The 17,641-nt window shown below is 46.1% G+C and overlaps 1 protein-coding gene across 5 annotated transcripts in view; it reads right to left on the bottom strand.

Moving 5' to 3' along the window:
- The window catches only part of bach2b (BTB and CNC homology 1, basic leucine zipper transcription factor 2b), a 327,096-nt gene that overhangs the window by 64,433 nt on the left and 245,022 nt on the right, over positions 1-17,641 (bottom strand). For all 5 annotated transcript variants that reach the window (XM_038799588.1, XM_038799590.1, XM_038799587.1 and 2 more), the window contains one exon: positions 6,310-6,564. In XM_038799588.1, the coding sequence (XP_038655516.1) occupies positions 6,310-6,564 (255 nt within the window). The remainder of the gene's footprint in view (positions 1-6,309; positions 6,565-17,641) is intronic.

The following is a 17,641-nucleotide window of genomic DNA, read 5'->3' as shown; positions in this document are numbered from 1 at the left end:
GGATTCCCAAAGGCTACGGGCGCAGGAGATGCCACTGACAATACGTGGCACCAAGGCTAACACTGCTAGGGTGGCGACCGCAGTGGAAAGCCTGCAGCACGTGGTCAGCGTCATGAGTGGTGGTGTCCAAGGCATGGTTCAGTCAGCGTTGACCATGGCTGAGGGTCTTGACGTCCCAGTTGCTGATTGATGTGTACCAGGAGCCATTGCCGAGGCACTGCAGAGCAGGGCCACATGTAGGGGGACATTGCCGAGGTGCTCTGGAGCATGTCCCAGACTTGAGGAGCATTGTTGAAGGCATCAACTCCATGGTGTAGACAACGGAGAGGCGCCAGGACCGGAAGCTCACTCCAGTTGCCTTGCCGGCCCATGGAGACCCCCAGGACCCTACTAGGAGGGAGGGAACACTGCTAGGCAAGGCTAGAGGCCAACCCGGTGTCTGCCATCAGGGAGATGACAGTGGGCGTCACCTCATCCGAATCCCTCCCTCCTGACACTGGTACATCTCATGGTCAGCGGGTGGAACAGGGTGGCATGGCGATGCTGGCTGGGGCCCTCTGGTTCCAGGCCCCCCAGAGGACGTTTACCAAGGGCATCAAAGGCCACAGGGTGAGAGAAGCATCACCTCTGATGTGCATCCTCGACGTAGCAGCAGAGGACGGAGATGAAGATTGAGGATCACCGAGCAGGCATGAGGGGAGGATGACATGGCACCATCTGTTGCTAGGGATAATGTTCACTATGTTACGCCTGATGCGTGTGCAGCCTCTATCACGTTAATCTTTACAGCGAGATTGCATGCACCGCCAGCTGCTGCCTGCTTCCCCGCCCCCCACCTACTTGAACCCCCCCACCCCCAGGCACAGTGGTCCTACAGCAAGTGCCCCCATTCACACTGTACAGGTGATGGGTGTGAGTGTGCTGTCAGCAGAAAGAGAGGAGTCAGACTTTAGCATCGACTGAGGAACACCAGAGCTAATCTCACAACGGATTATCATCACTCTCCTGCCTGTATAGTGATCTGCTAACAGTCCTGACAGAGGCCCATCACCCTGGAGTGATGCTACACAGACTCTGGGAGGGCGGGGGACTGGGGAGGAAGGGGGGAAATGGGAGGGAAGAAGGGGGGGTGGGGGCGAGGGTAGTCAATGGGGGGAGGAGATGAATGGTGGGATGAGTTGGAGGGGAAGTGGGAGAGCTGACGGACAAAGCCTCGTCCTATGAAAAGCAATCGGGCATGCCGGACCCCCGCTGCTGTCTGTCATCCATCCTCTGGTGCTCCTGCGGTTCCACCCTGGGCTCATCCTTCAGCCCTCCCTAGTCCACAGCAGATCACCACAAAGTGGGAGATCCTCTGGGGTGCAGCACTAGAGCAGTCCAGGCATCAGGGCCGCAGTCCGATGCACCGCTCAGTAACATCACAGCTGGCAACATGGGCCTCATTATATTGGGTTTCCGCGTCAGTCTCCAGCTTCCACATTGGTGTCCTCAGCCAGGACCTCAGCGGGTACCCCTTATCTCCCAAGAGCCAACCCGTCGTCCTGGAGTGGTCCTCGAAGACGCTGGGGATCTCGGAGTGCCCAGGATGTAGCCATCATGCACTCTCCCTGGGAAACAGGCACAACCCACGTACATGATCTGGAGGTGTTGGTCACACCCGAGTTGAACATTCAACTCCATGTTGTCCCTGTACGCGCAAGGCGACATGCATGCCATCAATAACCCCCTGGACCTGGGGCATCCCAGCGATGGTGGAGAATCCTGCTGCCCGGGCATCTTGATGGACTTGGTCCAGCTCAAAGTTGATACAGTCAGCTGCCTGGGAATAAAGTGCACCCGTGACCTCATTGATGCACTTGTGGGCTGTAGCTTGTAATATGTCAGCTCGAGCCCTGGAATAATCTGGTGGCATAAATGTTGAGGGCTGTGGTGACCTTCACGGCCACTGGGAGCGACTTTCCTTCTCCTCCACGGGATTCTATGTGTGCCAGTACGTGGATTAGGTGCAGCACCATCTCCTTGTTGAGACAGAATCTCCTGTGGCACATGCTGTCTGTCATCTCTAACGACCAATGACGCCTGAACACCTTCACAGTCGCCGGCGTCCCCCTCTGGGTCCTTCCTCTGCTTGATGGGTGGCCGGGTCTGCAGGGTATGCAGTGGCCCCCTGCACATGGCGGCAATGCTGTTGCTGGCGCCTTCTCCAGTATCTAGCTGCCTGGGCTGCCGCCAGCACCACGAGGGCTGCCGCTGCAGGTTCAACAACACCATCCATCTGCTATATGTAAGGAATTGGAGAAGGAGCGAGACTGAAATCCCATTCCGGGACCCTCAAATCCGCCAAGTCCTGCCTTCTCTTAGAGTGTCATCCACCGAGTCTGTACACTCACCTCCGGCCACAGTCAGTGGCCCTAGACCCCAGATGGTAACGTTAGGGGACCGAGTTCAGGTACTCCCTCCCCCGATGCACACTCTCAACCTCTGGTGTCGGGGTATCCCCCGTGCTGAAGCCCAGCTCTTGGGTGTTCGGTTGTTGGCTGCTGCCTCAGTGATGATGACGCCCAGATAGGCAGGCAACAACTTTAGTTGTCCTTCTTGTAGGTATGCACAATATTGAAGAATGGTTTGTAGGCCCCTCAGATACCAAGCCCCTCACCCCCCAACCCAGGGGCGACCCCAGACCCATGATACCCAGCTCCCTGACCAGGCCCACCCCAAAGCTCCCCCGAGCAGCAGCCCTTGGGCTCCATGTCGGGGAATAGAAATGGCTACTCACCTCCTCAGATTCCCTTAGCAGCCATTATACCAGCTTCCCATTTTTAAAAAGCACGCCTGTGTGACCTCTCGCTGGGGAGCCAGTTAATTCCCGGGAGGCCGTTTGATTGGACTTCCATCTCGCTAATGAAATTGGTCTTAATTGATGTCAATTGGTGTCTCACCACATTCGGGCAGGACCCGGGACCCGCTGCCGGGAGCGGGCCGGTTAGATCGTGAACCGATTCGTGGATCCCGATTTTGGCCTCTCCAGTTATTTAACTGGCGCGCCCGATCCACGCCGAGCGCAACAAAGCTGTTGAACCCTGCCCTCTGTCTTTGAGTGGAATTCTCTGGCCTCTCCGCAGCAGCCCATCGTTCGCTAGCGGCGGGATTCTCTGCCCCCGCCATTGTCAATTCCATTGAAGTCACCCCACGCTGCTAGGAAACCCGTTCTGAGAATCCCACCTTCAGCAAACGGCTGAAGAATTCCGGCCTTTCTTCCTTTTTAGACAAATGGTAAGCTTGCTTCCTCTTTTTATTAGGTTTTTAATCACGGTTGACTGGAGAGATCTTAATGGGCTGGCATTGCTTTGTGAAGTAAACATCAAATAACTCGGATCAGTTTCAAACTTGGTGGTGGCCTGTGTGGTTTGGCCCATTACCCAGATTTTTCAATAGAAAATTAGATATAAAGTTACAACAAAAGAAACCATCCATCAACTAACCACTGGAATTAGCTGCAATTGAAAAGTTATGCAGGGAAAGCCTTCAAATAAATTCACCTGCATTCCCCTGTCCCTAAATCTCCCTATTTGGCTCACTTCCCAATTCAATCTAGTTGTAAACAAAAAGGAACAGATGTCACAAATGCAGGTAAGCTAAAGAAAAACAGAAAATACAGTCTATGATTGTTGGGAGGCCAACCAGCTCAGCCCCAGGATATGACTGTAGTAGTTTCTCAGGGTAGTGTCCTTGACCAAGGCCCAACCATCTCCAGCTGACGGATGCTTTGCTGATGATTCTGCAGTGTTCAGTTCCATTTGTAACTATTCAGATATTGGAGAAGTTTGTGCCCCTAGGCAAGATAGGACAATACCCAGGCTTCGGCTGATAAGTGGCAAATTATATTTATGCCACAATGATCATCTCCAACAAAAGAGAATCTAACCACCTCCCATTGGCATTCAATGGCTTTACTATCGCTCAAGACCCCACCAACCAGTATGAGGGTTATATTGACCAGGAACGCAACTGGACCAACCATGTAAATATTGTGACTACAAGAGCAGGTCAGTTCTGGGAACTTTTCAGCGAGTAACTCACTTTTTAACTCCCCAAAGCCTGTTCACCATCTACAAAGCAGGGGCAGCAGGGTAGCATGGTGGTTAGCATAAATGCTTCACAGCTCCAGGGTCCCAGGTTCGATTCCCGGCTGGGTCACTGTCTGTGTGGAGTCTGCACGTCCTCCCCCTGTGTGCGTGGGTTTCCTCCGGGTGCTCCGGTTTCCTCCCACAGTCCAAAGATGTGCGGGTTAGGTGGATTGGCCATGCTAAATTGCCCGTAGTGTCCTAATAAATGTAAGGTTAAGGGGGGGGGGGGTTGTTGGGTTACGGGTATAGGGTGGATACGTGGGTTTGAGTAGGGTGATCATGGCTCGGCACAACATCGAGGGCCGAAGGGCCTGTTCTGTGCTGTACTGTTCTATGTTCTATGTTCTAAAGCACATGTCAAGACTGTGATGGAATACTTATCACTTTCTTGGATGAATATAGCTCCAAAGGAAGTTCAGCACCATACAGAACAAAGAAGTCCAACTTGATTGGCATCCCATTCACCATCTTATACAAGCACTTCTTCCATCACAGTGGCAGCAGTGTATACAATTTACAAGATACAATGCAGCCATTCGTCAAGATGCCTTTGACAGCATCTCCCAAATGTGTGACCTCCAACCACCTAGAAGATCAACGGCAGCAGTTGCAGAGGAACACCACCATGTCCCCTCCAAGCCACACATCATCCTGACTTGGAACTATATTGTCATTCCTTCACTGTCGCTGAGTCAGAAGCCAGGTACTCCATTCCTATCAGCACTCTGGGTAAACTGCAGCAGTTCAAGAAAGTACTTCACTATCACCTTCTCAAGAGCAACTAGGGATAGGCAATAAAATGCTGGCCTTCACGTGATGCTAGTATCCCTTAAATGGATGAAAAAAATGCAGAGCAGCTCCATCAGAATCTGATAATGTGTTGAAGCTGAAATGATGTCACCTGTTTTTTTTAAAACAGATGCTTTATGACCAGCTGCACGTTTTCAATCCTTCTTGTTTCAATCTAATTGTTTCCCTTGCTTTATGTATGCTAAGTGCAAAAGCAATTTGAATGGAGCTGTTGGACAGCAGTAGGTCAGTCCTACCGAACCATACACTCTTAACTATTTTGCATTTCTCCTTTCAAACATGACATTGAACGCGACAATATTATGATCGCTATTAAATAATCAATCATACATTAAAAGGCTGTTAACTAAATGTGACACATTACTCATCACTAAATCTAATTTGGCTTGGACCATTGTTGGTTTTACGATACATTGTTGTAGAAAACTATCTTGAATATTCAAGAAATTCACTACCTTTCTGACGAGAGCTAGTCTGCTTAGCCAAATTTAATTAAATTCATTCTGTCTTTGCTAAATGCCCACCTTATCTATATTTATAGATGCTACCAATTCACTGCTGCTATGGGCAGGATTTTCTGTTCGGGAGACAAAGTTCTCCGGCCGGAGTAGAAATGCTCCCAGTCTGTGCCTGTGCCAGGAGCAATGATCAGTAACGATTCCCTCACCCTTGCCATGCAATTTTATGCATGGCAGGGAGCTTGCCATTTTGAGCAGGTGGCCCTATATTGAAGTGAGCGGGCCACCTCAACAATGCAAATCCTGCTCCCCAGCCTAGCTGACAAGCATTGGCATCCCCCACACCCCTCACCCAACCCACCACCACCACAGGAGGCGATTAATTTTCCCTTGTAATAATTGGGCACATACATGATGGGCTGAATGGTTACCCATGCTACAATTTATCTGTTTCTTTTACAAAGGGACCTGCGGCTTTCCCAATTTTCTGCAGTTTAGGGATATGGAGCAGATCTATTTTCACGTCCCTACTTTGGAGATGAGTGCATTACGGATAGGATTCTCTTGCAAGCTGTCCTTTCCTTCATGATGCAATGAGATAGCTGAGATTTAGAACTTCATAATATGTCAAGACTTGCTGTTAAAATCCTCTATCCCAACATCAGTAGTGGCAAACATTGGTGCTTTCCTGTACCAGACTGTGAGTCAACACTATTGTATTATTTTACCTCCAGTTGCGATGTTGAGTCAAAAGAGAACAAATATAACTTGTTAACATAAGCTATTTTACTATTTTAGGCATCAAGGAAAGAATAACATAATATTGTATGGACTATTCTGATGCCACACTTCCTGCAACATCTAGAATTTGATTGAACAATGTCCTATGTTTAAAGTGAATTACTGTGACATACCTCCTCAGGCAGGGTGATAACCAGTTCATGTTCCGTTTGTCCGATCAAAGTCTGTAAGAAGTACTCGCTGCACGCTGCCAGGACAGCCCGGTGGGCACGGAATTCCTTCCTCTCCACCAGAACAGTCACATCGCAGAGGATATCCTGCTTACGCTGGTCGTTGAGGCACAGGAGGATATTTGTACAATGCACAGTTGACTCATACACATACATGGGTGATTCAGGCTTCTCATCCACAGACATTCCGTTCAGACCCTAAAAAAAAAATGAGGAAGACACTGGATTAATAATAATAATAATCGCTTATTGTCACAGGTAGGCTTCAATGAAGTTACTGTGATAAGCCCCTAGTCGCCACATTCCAGCACCTGTTCGGGGAGGCTGGTACAGGAATTGAACCCACGCTGCTGGCATTGTTCTGCATTACAAGCCAGCTGTTTAGCCCACTGTGCTAAACCAGCCCATAATTTAGTATTAGCATTAGATTGCACTGACATGGTTAAAAATCTGCATTTTATTTTACAAAATATGTGGTTGCTTGGGAGTTTCCACATTCGATGCTGAATATTTATGGCGTTGCAGTTCAAACTGCATCTGAAAGTTCGTCTTAGTCCCAGAATGTTTACGCTTGTCCAGATATTTGGAAAAATTGGTTGTATTCCTGGAAACAGACAAAGAGGGGCAAGGTTTAACAACCTCGTCGCGTCTTATTTGGTGTCACGACAATGCCGTTGAATCTTGTGAGAAGTAATGGCCTCCCCAGCAAGGCCTCGACTGGTGCCGTTTAGTACTGGTCCACTGCAACCTGGACCAGGTGTAACGGCACCTGGGGGGGGTCTCCCAGGCCATTGGAAACTCCTGAGTGGTTGGGGACAGGGCAGGGTGGCACCCTGACTCTTCCTCTGGCATGCAGACATCTTGGCATCGCCAGCCTCGTACTTTGGCAATGCCACCCTGGCACTTACAGGCTGGCAGGTGCATGCCCAGGGTGCCAGGCTGACACTGCCAAGGGTGGGGTACGAAGGGGGCCATGCCCATGAAGGGGGGAGTATGAAAGGTGGGGGGGGGGGGCAGTGAAGGGCGGATATGAAGCACCGTTAATGGCTGGGGGGTCCTAAAAAAGGGAGCCTGAAAGGAGGGTTAGGGAGGCCTGAAAAGGGGGCCCTCAGCGACCCCATAAAGGGTGTCCTCACTTGTGGAGGGGGGTAACGCCCATATGTGTGGGGGGGGGGGGTGAAATTGTGGTAGGGTGGCGGGGGGTGGGGAGAAACTCCGAGAATTTACCCAAAAAGCTGGCAGGAAACAACCTACCAAACCCGCCCAAAATGATACTTGGGGCTGGATTGTTCCATCCCAACTGCTACAAAATCGCTTTGTGTGGGATGCGGACCATGTAAAGGTCCATTAGCCGAGGGCAAAAATTTCCGGTCGCCGGGCAGGCGCAGCCGGAAAATCTCGTCCTCGAAATTTTTTTTCATTGAGTTCTGCCCGAGGTCGCCTCAATTTATATCAGTTGCTGATTTTGCCAATATTTTCAGGAGATTCTAACTGGCCTTATATGGCGGCAGAAAAAAAAATTACACTCCACCAGCTCCTCATGCAGTTACAAAAAATATAGTTGCTAACTGCTGTGCTAAACTAAGTTTGAAGTATACTGTTTGATCGTGATTTGTTTCATACCATTTTCTTACCGCCTACAGAACATACCTGGTCTGATCAACTCTCTTAGAAGACTATAGAAATGATTTGGAAATAGACAAATAGATTATAATTGTCAAAAAACGACTGGACCAGGCAGCCATCTCTATAGAAAGCTGCCAATCAAACACATATTTGAACAAATCCCATAGATGTCTGTATTCGAATTGAATGATTTGGCCCCTCTCTCAAACAACTGAAGGTAAATATGTTACAGCTGTATCAAATGAAGCACAGATATGATGGATTGCATCCAGACTTTGTACCTCCTGGAGGAAACTCTGCTGGGGGAGGGTACGCACCTGAAATTCTGGCACAGTCCACACAACTTTTCTACCATTGAAAATAATGGAGGGTAATTGAGATGCAGTGGGTATCAGGGTTTACGATGTTTGACAAGGCTGGCTACTGGAGATTTAGGGTGAAGCTGCAGGCAGAAACATATGTTCCAACATGCTTCAGTACTGATGTGCACAAATATTGACTGAGTGTGTAAGTAATTAGCCATAGTCCACAAAGGACCATAGGCATCTCTCTCCATTGGAGAGTCATTTATAATTGTTAGTATTTTACTGTAAACGGTGCAAAAAAAGTTCAAAACATCTTGGCAGCTACAAAAGAATATGGTTTACAATCAAATATTAGAGAAAAATTACTCAACAATGAAATATTTAAATTATCACTTTTTATTTCCAAAATATATGTCAACTGCTCTCATGACAAAAACATCCAACTTCCCATCTGAAGCTTTATAGTAATTTACTATTATCTTCAGCCATCAAATAACAGATCAAAAACCTTCACTTGCTTACAGCTGAAAATAACTGCGATGTTTGTGGAGGTTAAAAAAAGTCTGCAAACAATACTCCAAATCATGCTCAGTGCTGAAATGTTATTCATTTATCATTTATGCGAGACCCTCAAAACACTGCCATCATACAAGCGAGTTTCCATTTATGCTAATATGTATGAGGATTATGCATGCAGTTATTGTGGATTACAAGGCATCTGAAATTGCTGATGTAAGAAAAGGATACAAAAATTGAATTACCATTCCTGTAGTTTTGTTAAGGAATAACTAAGCTACAGTTGGTGACTGGAAAAAAAATTATGTCTAGTATTTGTTACAAAGGGCCTCAATGAAAAAGTCAACTAAATTCCTAACTTACATTAGATATTAAATAAAAGTATGAAGCAGTGCAGTCGCTATACAGTTAGCAGATTCTGACAGTTATGTAAGCAGCATGAAATTACACTTCACAATTAAGCAAAATCAACAAAATTGCATAAAGAGGCTAATTATACATCAGCATTAAGACCGTAACCATTTTTAATATTAATGAAGAAATGCAACAGCTGAATACTGTCAATGAAACATCATTCAGACATCTTGGCTGGAATTCTCCGGCCGTTGAGATTCTTGGTTCCTGCCGCCAGCGCACCTCCAGCGGCGTGGAGTGGCTTCAATGGGAAATCCCATTGACAAGCGGCGGGAAGAGAGAATCCCACCACTAGTAAATGGCATGCTGTTGAGAAACAAGAGCCTGGGGAACCAGAGAATCAAGCCTCCCTTTTCTTTAGGTGTCAGTTATGGCTCAAGCCTCAATGGTAGAACCACCATCTCTAAATCAGAACGTCGTGGGTTCAAATCCCATCCTGGAGATGTGGGCACACAAACTAGGATAACATTCCAGTGTGGTTATTAAGGGAATGTTGCACAATCAGAGATATTTAACTTTCAGATGAAGTGTTACGTGAGATCCTTTCTGCCCTCTCAGGTTTGGGAACTATTTTGAAGAAAACCAGGGAGTTCAGGGTTCCTGGTGGTCAATATTTATTCCTCAGCCAACATCACTCGGCCTGTCTTGTTTCGTACATTACAGTAGGAACTGCACGTAAAACGTACTTCAATGGGATGCAAAGCATTTTAGAATGCCCCGATGTTGCGAAAAGCACTGTATAAATACAAGTCCTCTCTCTTACTTTTTTTTAAATCAATAACTTTGTCAAAGAAACTAAATAACCTAAAACAAAGATAAACAGCCAGGCTTCACATTTCTTCAAGCTTAGGTTATCAATGCATGTATTTTTATCACTCTACCTTTGTCATAATGTCACAACACCCTACTGTGGGCTACTGTTCAGTCAATTCCAGTCCCATTTGACTGGAGTTGCAACACACTGAAATTAGATGTTATTTCCAAATACCTGAGGAACTTGGCTGAGCCCAATCGTCAGCAATCACCAGGTTTATAAATGTAACACAAATAGTCTTTTATTATTGAACAGTAATATAATTAAACTAATGAAAATGTAACTGACAACCTATTACCCCTTACCCAAACCCCCCTTTCCAACTCTCCCCGCTACATATATATTATATAGAATATACATAATATATATTTATTTATGCACACGCACAATATAGAGGAAAAGGGTGATGGAGAGGGAAGAAAAATGATGAGTAAGAAGGATATAAAATCTCTGATGCTCTACGATGGTTTTCAGTTAAAGTCTTTCATGAGTTCAAGTCTTTTGCTTCAATACTTCTTCCTTCTAAGCTTGAGAAGGTTTTCTCTGGCAAGGCTGTCTACTTTCTTTATAGATACAAGACCATTTCATCTGTATCGTCGAGATGTGCCAGGCACTCGCTGGTTTTAGAACAATAAAGCAGTCCTTTGCTTCAGCAGGTAGCGAAAAAGAGTTCCTTCTTCATTCAAGACCTAATCAGCTCTCTCAGAAGCATCCTGCAGGAACCAATCACCGACTGTTGTCAGCCAGAACAGTGACCCTGGCCAACCCACAGGTTACCAACCAGTCAATCGAACCAACTTCCTCCAAAGCTGTTTTTTAAGATTCCCTCAGTGCTGACGAGTGTTCTCTCCTCTCCAAAAAAACAAATCCTGGAACATACTGTCCTGACCTGCAGGCTGCGGCAGCTTAAGTCTACTGCTTAAAGGCGCATTCCGATTATGAGTCCACGGACCAAAAATAATAAAATGAAACCAAAGAAATGGGAACAAAGGGAAATCAAAAGGAAGGACTCGAACGATAACAACTCATTGTGTAAAATAGAAATTCTCCTTGTGTCGCCTCTGGTTCTTTCAGCAATTACTTTAAGTCTGCGTCCTCAGATTATCAGCCCATCTGTCATTGGAAACTGTGGCCTCATATTTATACTATCAAAATTCTTCACAATGTTGAACACCTCTAATAAATCTTGCCATAATGTTCTTGACTGTGATGGGAACACCACAAGCTTCTCTCATCTCCACGTGACTGAAGTCTTTCATCCCCAGTACCATTCTAATAAATCTGCTTTGTACCATAGATTTCCCAAAATGTGGTGCACAAAATTGGACACTTTACCAGATGGCACCTAACAAGTGATTTATATAGGTTTTGGCATAGGTTCCTTGCATTTGTAAGCTGTGCCACTACTTATAAAGCCTAGGGTCCCAAATGCTTTATTAACAGTTGTTTCAACATGCCTTGCCACCTTCATTGATTTATGTACACACAACCCCAGGTCCCTTTATTTCAGCACCCTCTTTAAAACTCTGCCATGTGGCTCATATTACCTCTCCTCATTCCTCTTACCGGAATCATATTCTTACACTTCACTGCATGAAATTCCATCAGTCTGCTATTTCACTAGTCTGCATGTTCTCTTCGCAGCCTTCTCACTGTTTACTACCCCCCCCCCCCCCCCCCCCCCCCCCCAAGACCAGTAGCAAATCATAGAATTTACAGTGCAGAAGGAGACCATTCGGCCTATCGAGTCTGCACTGGCTCTTTGAAAGAGCACCCTATCCAAGGTCAACACCTCCCCTCTATCCCCATAACCCAGTAACCCCACCCAGCACTAAGGACTTTGGACACTAAGGGCAATTTATCATGGCCAATCCACCTAACCTGCCCCACGCACACACGGGGAGGACGTGCAGACTCCGCACAGACAGTGACCCAAGCCAGAATCGAACCTGGGACCTTGGAGCTGTGTAGCAATTGTGATAACCACAATGCTACCGTGCTGCCCAAGGGTTCTTTTTAACAGAATGTGTCCCTGATTGAAAGTCAGGAGGTGAGTATGGCCAGGATCAGAGGACCAATCTGTAACCATCCTAACATGTAGAATTTCAGTCCTAGGTACTTTGGAACACACTTATTCACTAGAAATACCACCCAAAGGAAACCTTTGCAAAGATATTTACTGCATCAACAGACAAGGTGACCAGATCAATTCTTGCCTCCAGTCCTTTCTCTCTCTCCAGAAAAGCACCCAGTTGTGAAAATAACCCATTTGTACCCATGGGGCAGCACGGTAGCATGGTGGTTAGCATAAATGCTTCACAGCTCCAGGGTCCCAGGTTCGATTCCCGGCTGGGTCACTGTCTGTGTGGAGTCTGCACGTCCTCCCCCTGTGTGTGTGGGTTTCCTCCGGGTGCTCCGGTTTCCTCCCACAGTCCAAAGATGTGCGGGTTAGGTGGATTGGCCATGCTAAATTGCCCGTAGTGTCCTAATAAAAGTAAGGTTAAGGGGGGGGGGGGGTTGTTGGGTTACGGGTATAGGGTGGATACGTGGGTTTGAGTAGGGTGATCATGGCTCGGCACAACATTGAGGGCCGAAGGGCCTGTTCTGTGCTGTACTGTTCTATGTTCTATGTATTGTCCACTTGAATGGAGTATCGACGAATGGAGTATGGAAGGGCCAAAAGGCCTCCACCTACTCCTATCTTCTGTATCTATGTAATTTGTGTCACAATTCTAATACTATTTGGGTGAAAGATTTCCGCCTGACTTTCCTTTTACACTTGTGGTTTAGATAGTTGAACACTCTGCCATAATGAACAACTTGACTGGTTCAACTTTTGTCAATTCCTATCATAATCATGAAACAGGAGTATTTTATTCAGAATCTCCTATTATGCTAAGCCTTGCAGCATAATTTACTGACTGGAATCGCATTCACCTGATAAGTCTATAACTCGAATCCTATTGTGTGAATTTCCAGAGAATATACTCAGAATATATTCCACACTTCTCTGTAACAAGAGATTAATCTTATATCCAACAATTACACCGGGGGATCTCTGGATCAATATATGAATTATGGTTACAGTTGCAAAATTATTGAATGAATAACGTGTAATACCAATTATTTTAATTAGATATCCTTGTCCTACATGCTTCCTTCAGTGGAATGTGCTTAAGTCAGCACCAGGTAGTTGAATTAACACTATCTAACTACCTGTACCGATGTTCACGTAGTCACTGAATTTGAGGTGCTCAATGAAACAAGTTTTCCGGTTTAAAATTGTAATTTTAATAATACAATTACAATTGCAATTATGTTTTTTTATTGTAAAAGTGGACCTGAAGAACTCCAAATTATTTTCAATTTACATACAAAAAGGATTTTGCACAACCACTCCAGATAGTCATTTTTTTAATGTTCTGATTTAATTATATGTATGAAATGACTCTTGGATAAGTAATTCTTCAGTGTATCCCATTGTGAGTGTAATGAGAGTAGTATGTTTCATGACAGCTTCATTTTCTAATCATTGCAGCTTATAACAAAGATCTCTCTCACAAAAGCGTTACAAGGTGGCAAACGGGAAACAACCTGAAAAAAGTAAAAGTTTCAGTTCTGTCAGTCTGAGTTAAGAGACCCATAAAATCACAAGCCATAAATGTATTAAGTCGCAAGGACCTGCTGGACCAAAGGGGAAGTTTCCGAACTCACGATCATACTACTGTACTTCTAATTGTTATTTGCCTCTGGTGCTGCAATGGTGTGAAGGTTATTTCCTTAGAGCACAGTTTTCATTATAACAATATTATTGGACTTGGGTCAAAATACCAATTACAATCCATAGAGGTACTGTTTTCACCACAAATCCAGGTTGGGCAATTAATCCATTCAAAAGGTACTTTGGTTTCCTTTTCCAACCCCCTCCCCCACCCCAAGAAACCTCAATTTACAGTCAGTTAAGAAAAACCACAAGGAAACTCCTTTGACATTTACACTGTATTTAGCTAGAATTATTACTGTTTATATTAACAGACCAAAAACTTTATGATAGTGAAATTGAGAGATTGAAACCAAAAAATAATCTAATGCAGGATATTCAAAGAATACACAGAAGCACCTTGAAGAAGTATGAGTTTTAAAATGTCTTCCCTCTTTGATGCTCAGTCCTAGCTGACCCGAGGAGGTAGAGGGTGAACCTCCTCCACACAGTTCTTCTGGTGCTCAATGCTCTTTTATGCTCTAAAATTAAAGAAACTGCCTAGGAAAAATCAGGGAAATAAATGCTCCCTATATTAATCAAAGAAGGGTGCCCATCTATCCATGAATCACTGCTTTCTTCCATGACAAACACTTAACTATTAATGTCATTCACCTCTTTCATAATAAGAAGGGTGTAGATTCAATCCTGAGATTTCGGCAAATAATCAGGTAAGAATTGTGGGAATATTGATTACGTTCTTGAAAGTTTGGTATTTCAGATGCGGCACTGCCTGCCTCCCTGCTTGGGTGGGCATAAAAGATCCCTCAGCACTACTTGAAGATAATAGAATTTCACCTGATGTCTGAGCCAACACATATCTCTTAAACAACATCACTCTCAATTAGATTATCTGGTCATGTATCACGTTGCTACGTGAAAATTGGCTGAAATTGCAGAAGCAATTACTTGGGCTGTGAACCACTGTGGGATATCCCAAGGATATGATAGGCATGGTACAATCCCCATTTATTAGGAAGTCAGATTAAATATGAGCGGCACGGTGGCACAGTGGTTAGCACTGCTGCCTCACAGCACCAGGGACCCGGGTTCAATTCCGGCCTTGGGTGACTGTCTGCATGGAGTTTGCACATTTTCCCCGTGTCTGTGTGGGGTTCCTCCCGGTGCTCCGGTTTCCCACCACAGTCCAAAGATGTGCAGGTTAGGGGCTTGGCCATGATAAATTGCCCTTAGTGTCCAGGGCTGTGCGGGTTAAGTGTGTTTATGGGGTTGCAGGGTTAGATTGGGAGCCTGGTTAGGGTGCACTTTAGAAGTTCGGTGAAGAGCCGATGGGCCGAATGGACTCCTGCACTGTAGGGATTTTACGAAATTCTATAAAAATGGACGTGCATCAGAATTCCTGTATTGCAATGAGTACTGCAATGGGTATGGTAACATCGTGACTATGTTACTGGACTAGTAACCCCAATGATCTCGAGGGCAAGATCAAATTCACCATGACAAAATGTGGGCTAAATTCACATCTGGAATACAGGAAAGCAAATATCACTAATGATGACCAGGAAACTGGCGAAATGTTGTCAAAGCTTCTGGTTTCCTAAGGTCATTTAGGGAAACAATCCTGCCCAGTCTGACCTGACTCATCCATCAGCCTCGCCGGCGAGACCCCTGCTGGGCACCGTTTACCACTGGGTATTCTCCCAGGCAACTGGAGGCCCCAGGATGGTCGGCCTCTGGGCAGGGTGGCATCCTGGCACTTCTAGTGCCATCCAAGCACCTTGGCACTGCTGCCTGGCACCATGGCAGTGCCACCACCAAGTGCCAGCCTGACACTGCCAGGCTGGCAGGGCCACTGCCAGGTGCCAGATTGGCATTCTGCCATGCCGGGAGATCAGGCCCAGGGGTGTACAGCTGGTATGTGCCAGGGTGCAGAGGGGGAGAGACTAAGTATGGCCTCGGCGGGGCGTTTCCCGCTGGGTGCTTTAAAAAGTCCAGAGTGCCCTTAGACAGCACCCAGAACGGATCCGTTTTCTTTTAGTGGATGGGTTGTCTTAAGAGGAAAGGTTGGACAGGCTAAGCTTGCCTCTGCTGGAGTCCAGAAGAATAAGAGGCGACTTGATTGAAACATGTAAAATCCAGAGGGGTTTTGACAGGGTGGATGTGGGGAGGATGTTTCATCTTGTGGGAGAACCTAGAACAGTGGTGGGAAATCTGCTGCCCGGGGGCCACATGCAGCCCATTTGGGTTCTGAGTGCGTCCCACAAGCTATTTTGTTGACCACTGCCCACGTGCAGGGTTGTCGAATTCTGCTAATTTCATTCCGTGTAGTTTTTTTCCTACCGGCACAACTGAAGTGATACATCCGCATATAAAGCAAGGGTAAGTGAAATGAGGTACATGCTGATTACACCCAACGTTGACTGTGAGAGCAGTGCGCTCCCTCTGCTTCCAAAGGGTAAATATTTATTTTGTTTTACAATTTGAAGTTGATGATAGTTCTGTTAATATACGATTAAGCATTTTCAATAACTCATTATGAAATATTTGGCGTGAATTCAATTTTATTCATAGGGTCATGGTTAGCAAACATGTGTGATTTCAATCTTGTGGCCCACTGAGATGAAGGGGGGCTATTCAAGCGGCCCACTCACTAGCCTAGGTTGCCTATCATTGATTTAGAACTGGGGGTCACTACTTAAAAATAAGGGGTGGCCCATTTAAAACAGAGATGAGGTGAAATTTGTTCACTCAGAGGGTTGTGACTCTTTGGAAATTACTTCTTGAAAGGGTGGTGGAAGCAGAATCTGTGACTTATTTAAGGCAGAAGTGTATAGATCCTTGGTAAGCAAAGGCTGATAGGTTATCGAGGGTAGGCAGGATGCAGATCTGAGGTTACTGTCAGATCGGCATGATCTTACTCAATGGCGGAGCAGGCTCGAGGGACTGAATGGTTTACTGCTCCTTGTTCATATGTTTGTATGATGAATAAAGTCAACCCTGTGTGGATACTTTACTAAATATGCAATGCTCATCATTTATAGTTACCTGAATATTTACCATGCACACTATTTCTGAAGACTCATTGCCATGTGGAAGTCTTCAAATATCTTATACAGTGCGGTAGACCTGTGGACGTTATCAACAGAGTTTATGACAGGGGTCTCGCCTGCCGGCAAGGCAATTTCATGGGGAAGGCCCACCAGAATTAAATGCCCATCCAGCAATTATATGGTCAGTATGGGTCTTCCTCAGGATTAAGGGCCCTGGGACAGAAATTCCACCTCTCGAGAGGCACTGGCAGGAGGTCAGCAGTTCTACACGGAGATCGGCACCACACAGAGCTGCAGACAATGTATCCACCAGTGGTCCATATTCAACGAGGAATCCAGACTGAAGGTATGAGGGTGGGATGGGTTCACAGTAGGAGGAGCGAGAGGGGTTGGCAGAAACGGCAGGGATCAGGCTCTCAGCTGGACCACCCCTAATCCCGATGTCAGGTGTCTGACAGTGAGGGAGCCCTACTGGCTTTTTTGGTTCCTTGTTTGATGACTCTCCTGCCAGCTGCTAGTTGAATACCAATGACAGCAGGATGAGGCCCTGAAGTGGCCTTCAAGTGCCCCACCTAAGAGTCTCAATGATCATCTGAGCAGGAAGTCTGTCCACGGACCATCTTGCCCCAGACTTAATCAGGTGGAGGTGGAAAGGTGGCAGGATCATCATCCCGTACCCTCTCACCCGATTCAACACTCCTCCAAAACCCGCTGCCGACTTGGGGGGAGGTTCCTAAATTCTACTCAATATCTGCGATTATCAACTACTCCAGCTGATTCTTCTCCAGGTTCATTTTCCTTTTCTTTCATGTGATGCCCAGAAGGATCA

The sequence above is a fragment of the Scyliorhinus canicula genome, chromosome 6 (assembly GCF_902713615.1).
Source record: "Scyliorhinus canicula chromosome 6, sScyCan1.1, whole genome shotgun sequence".
NCBI classification, from domain to species: Eukaryota; Metazoa; Chordata; class Chondrichthyes; order Carcharhiniformes; family Scyliorhinidae; genus Scyliorhinus; species Scyliorhinus canicula.
Note: the sequence above shows the minus strand (reverse complement) of the source record. Positions and strands in the feature narration are given on the sequence as shown.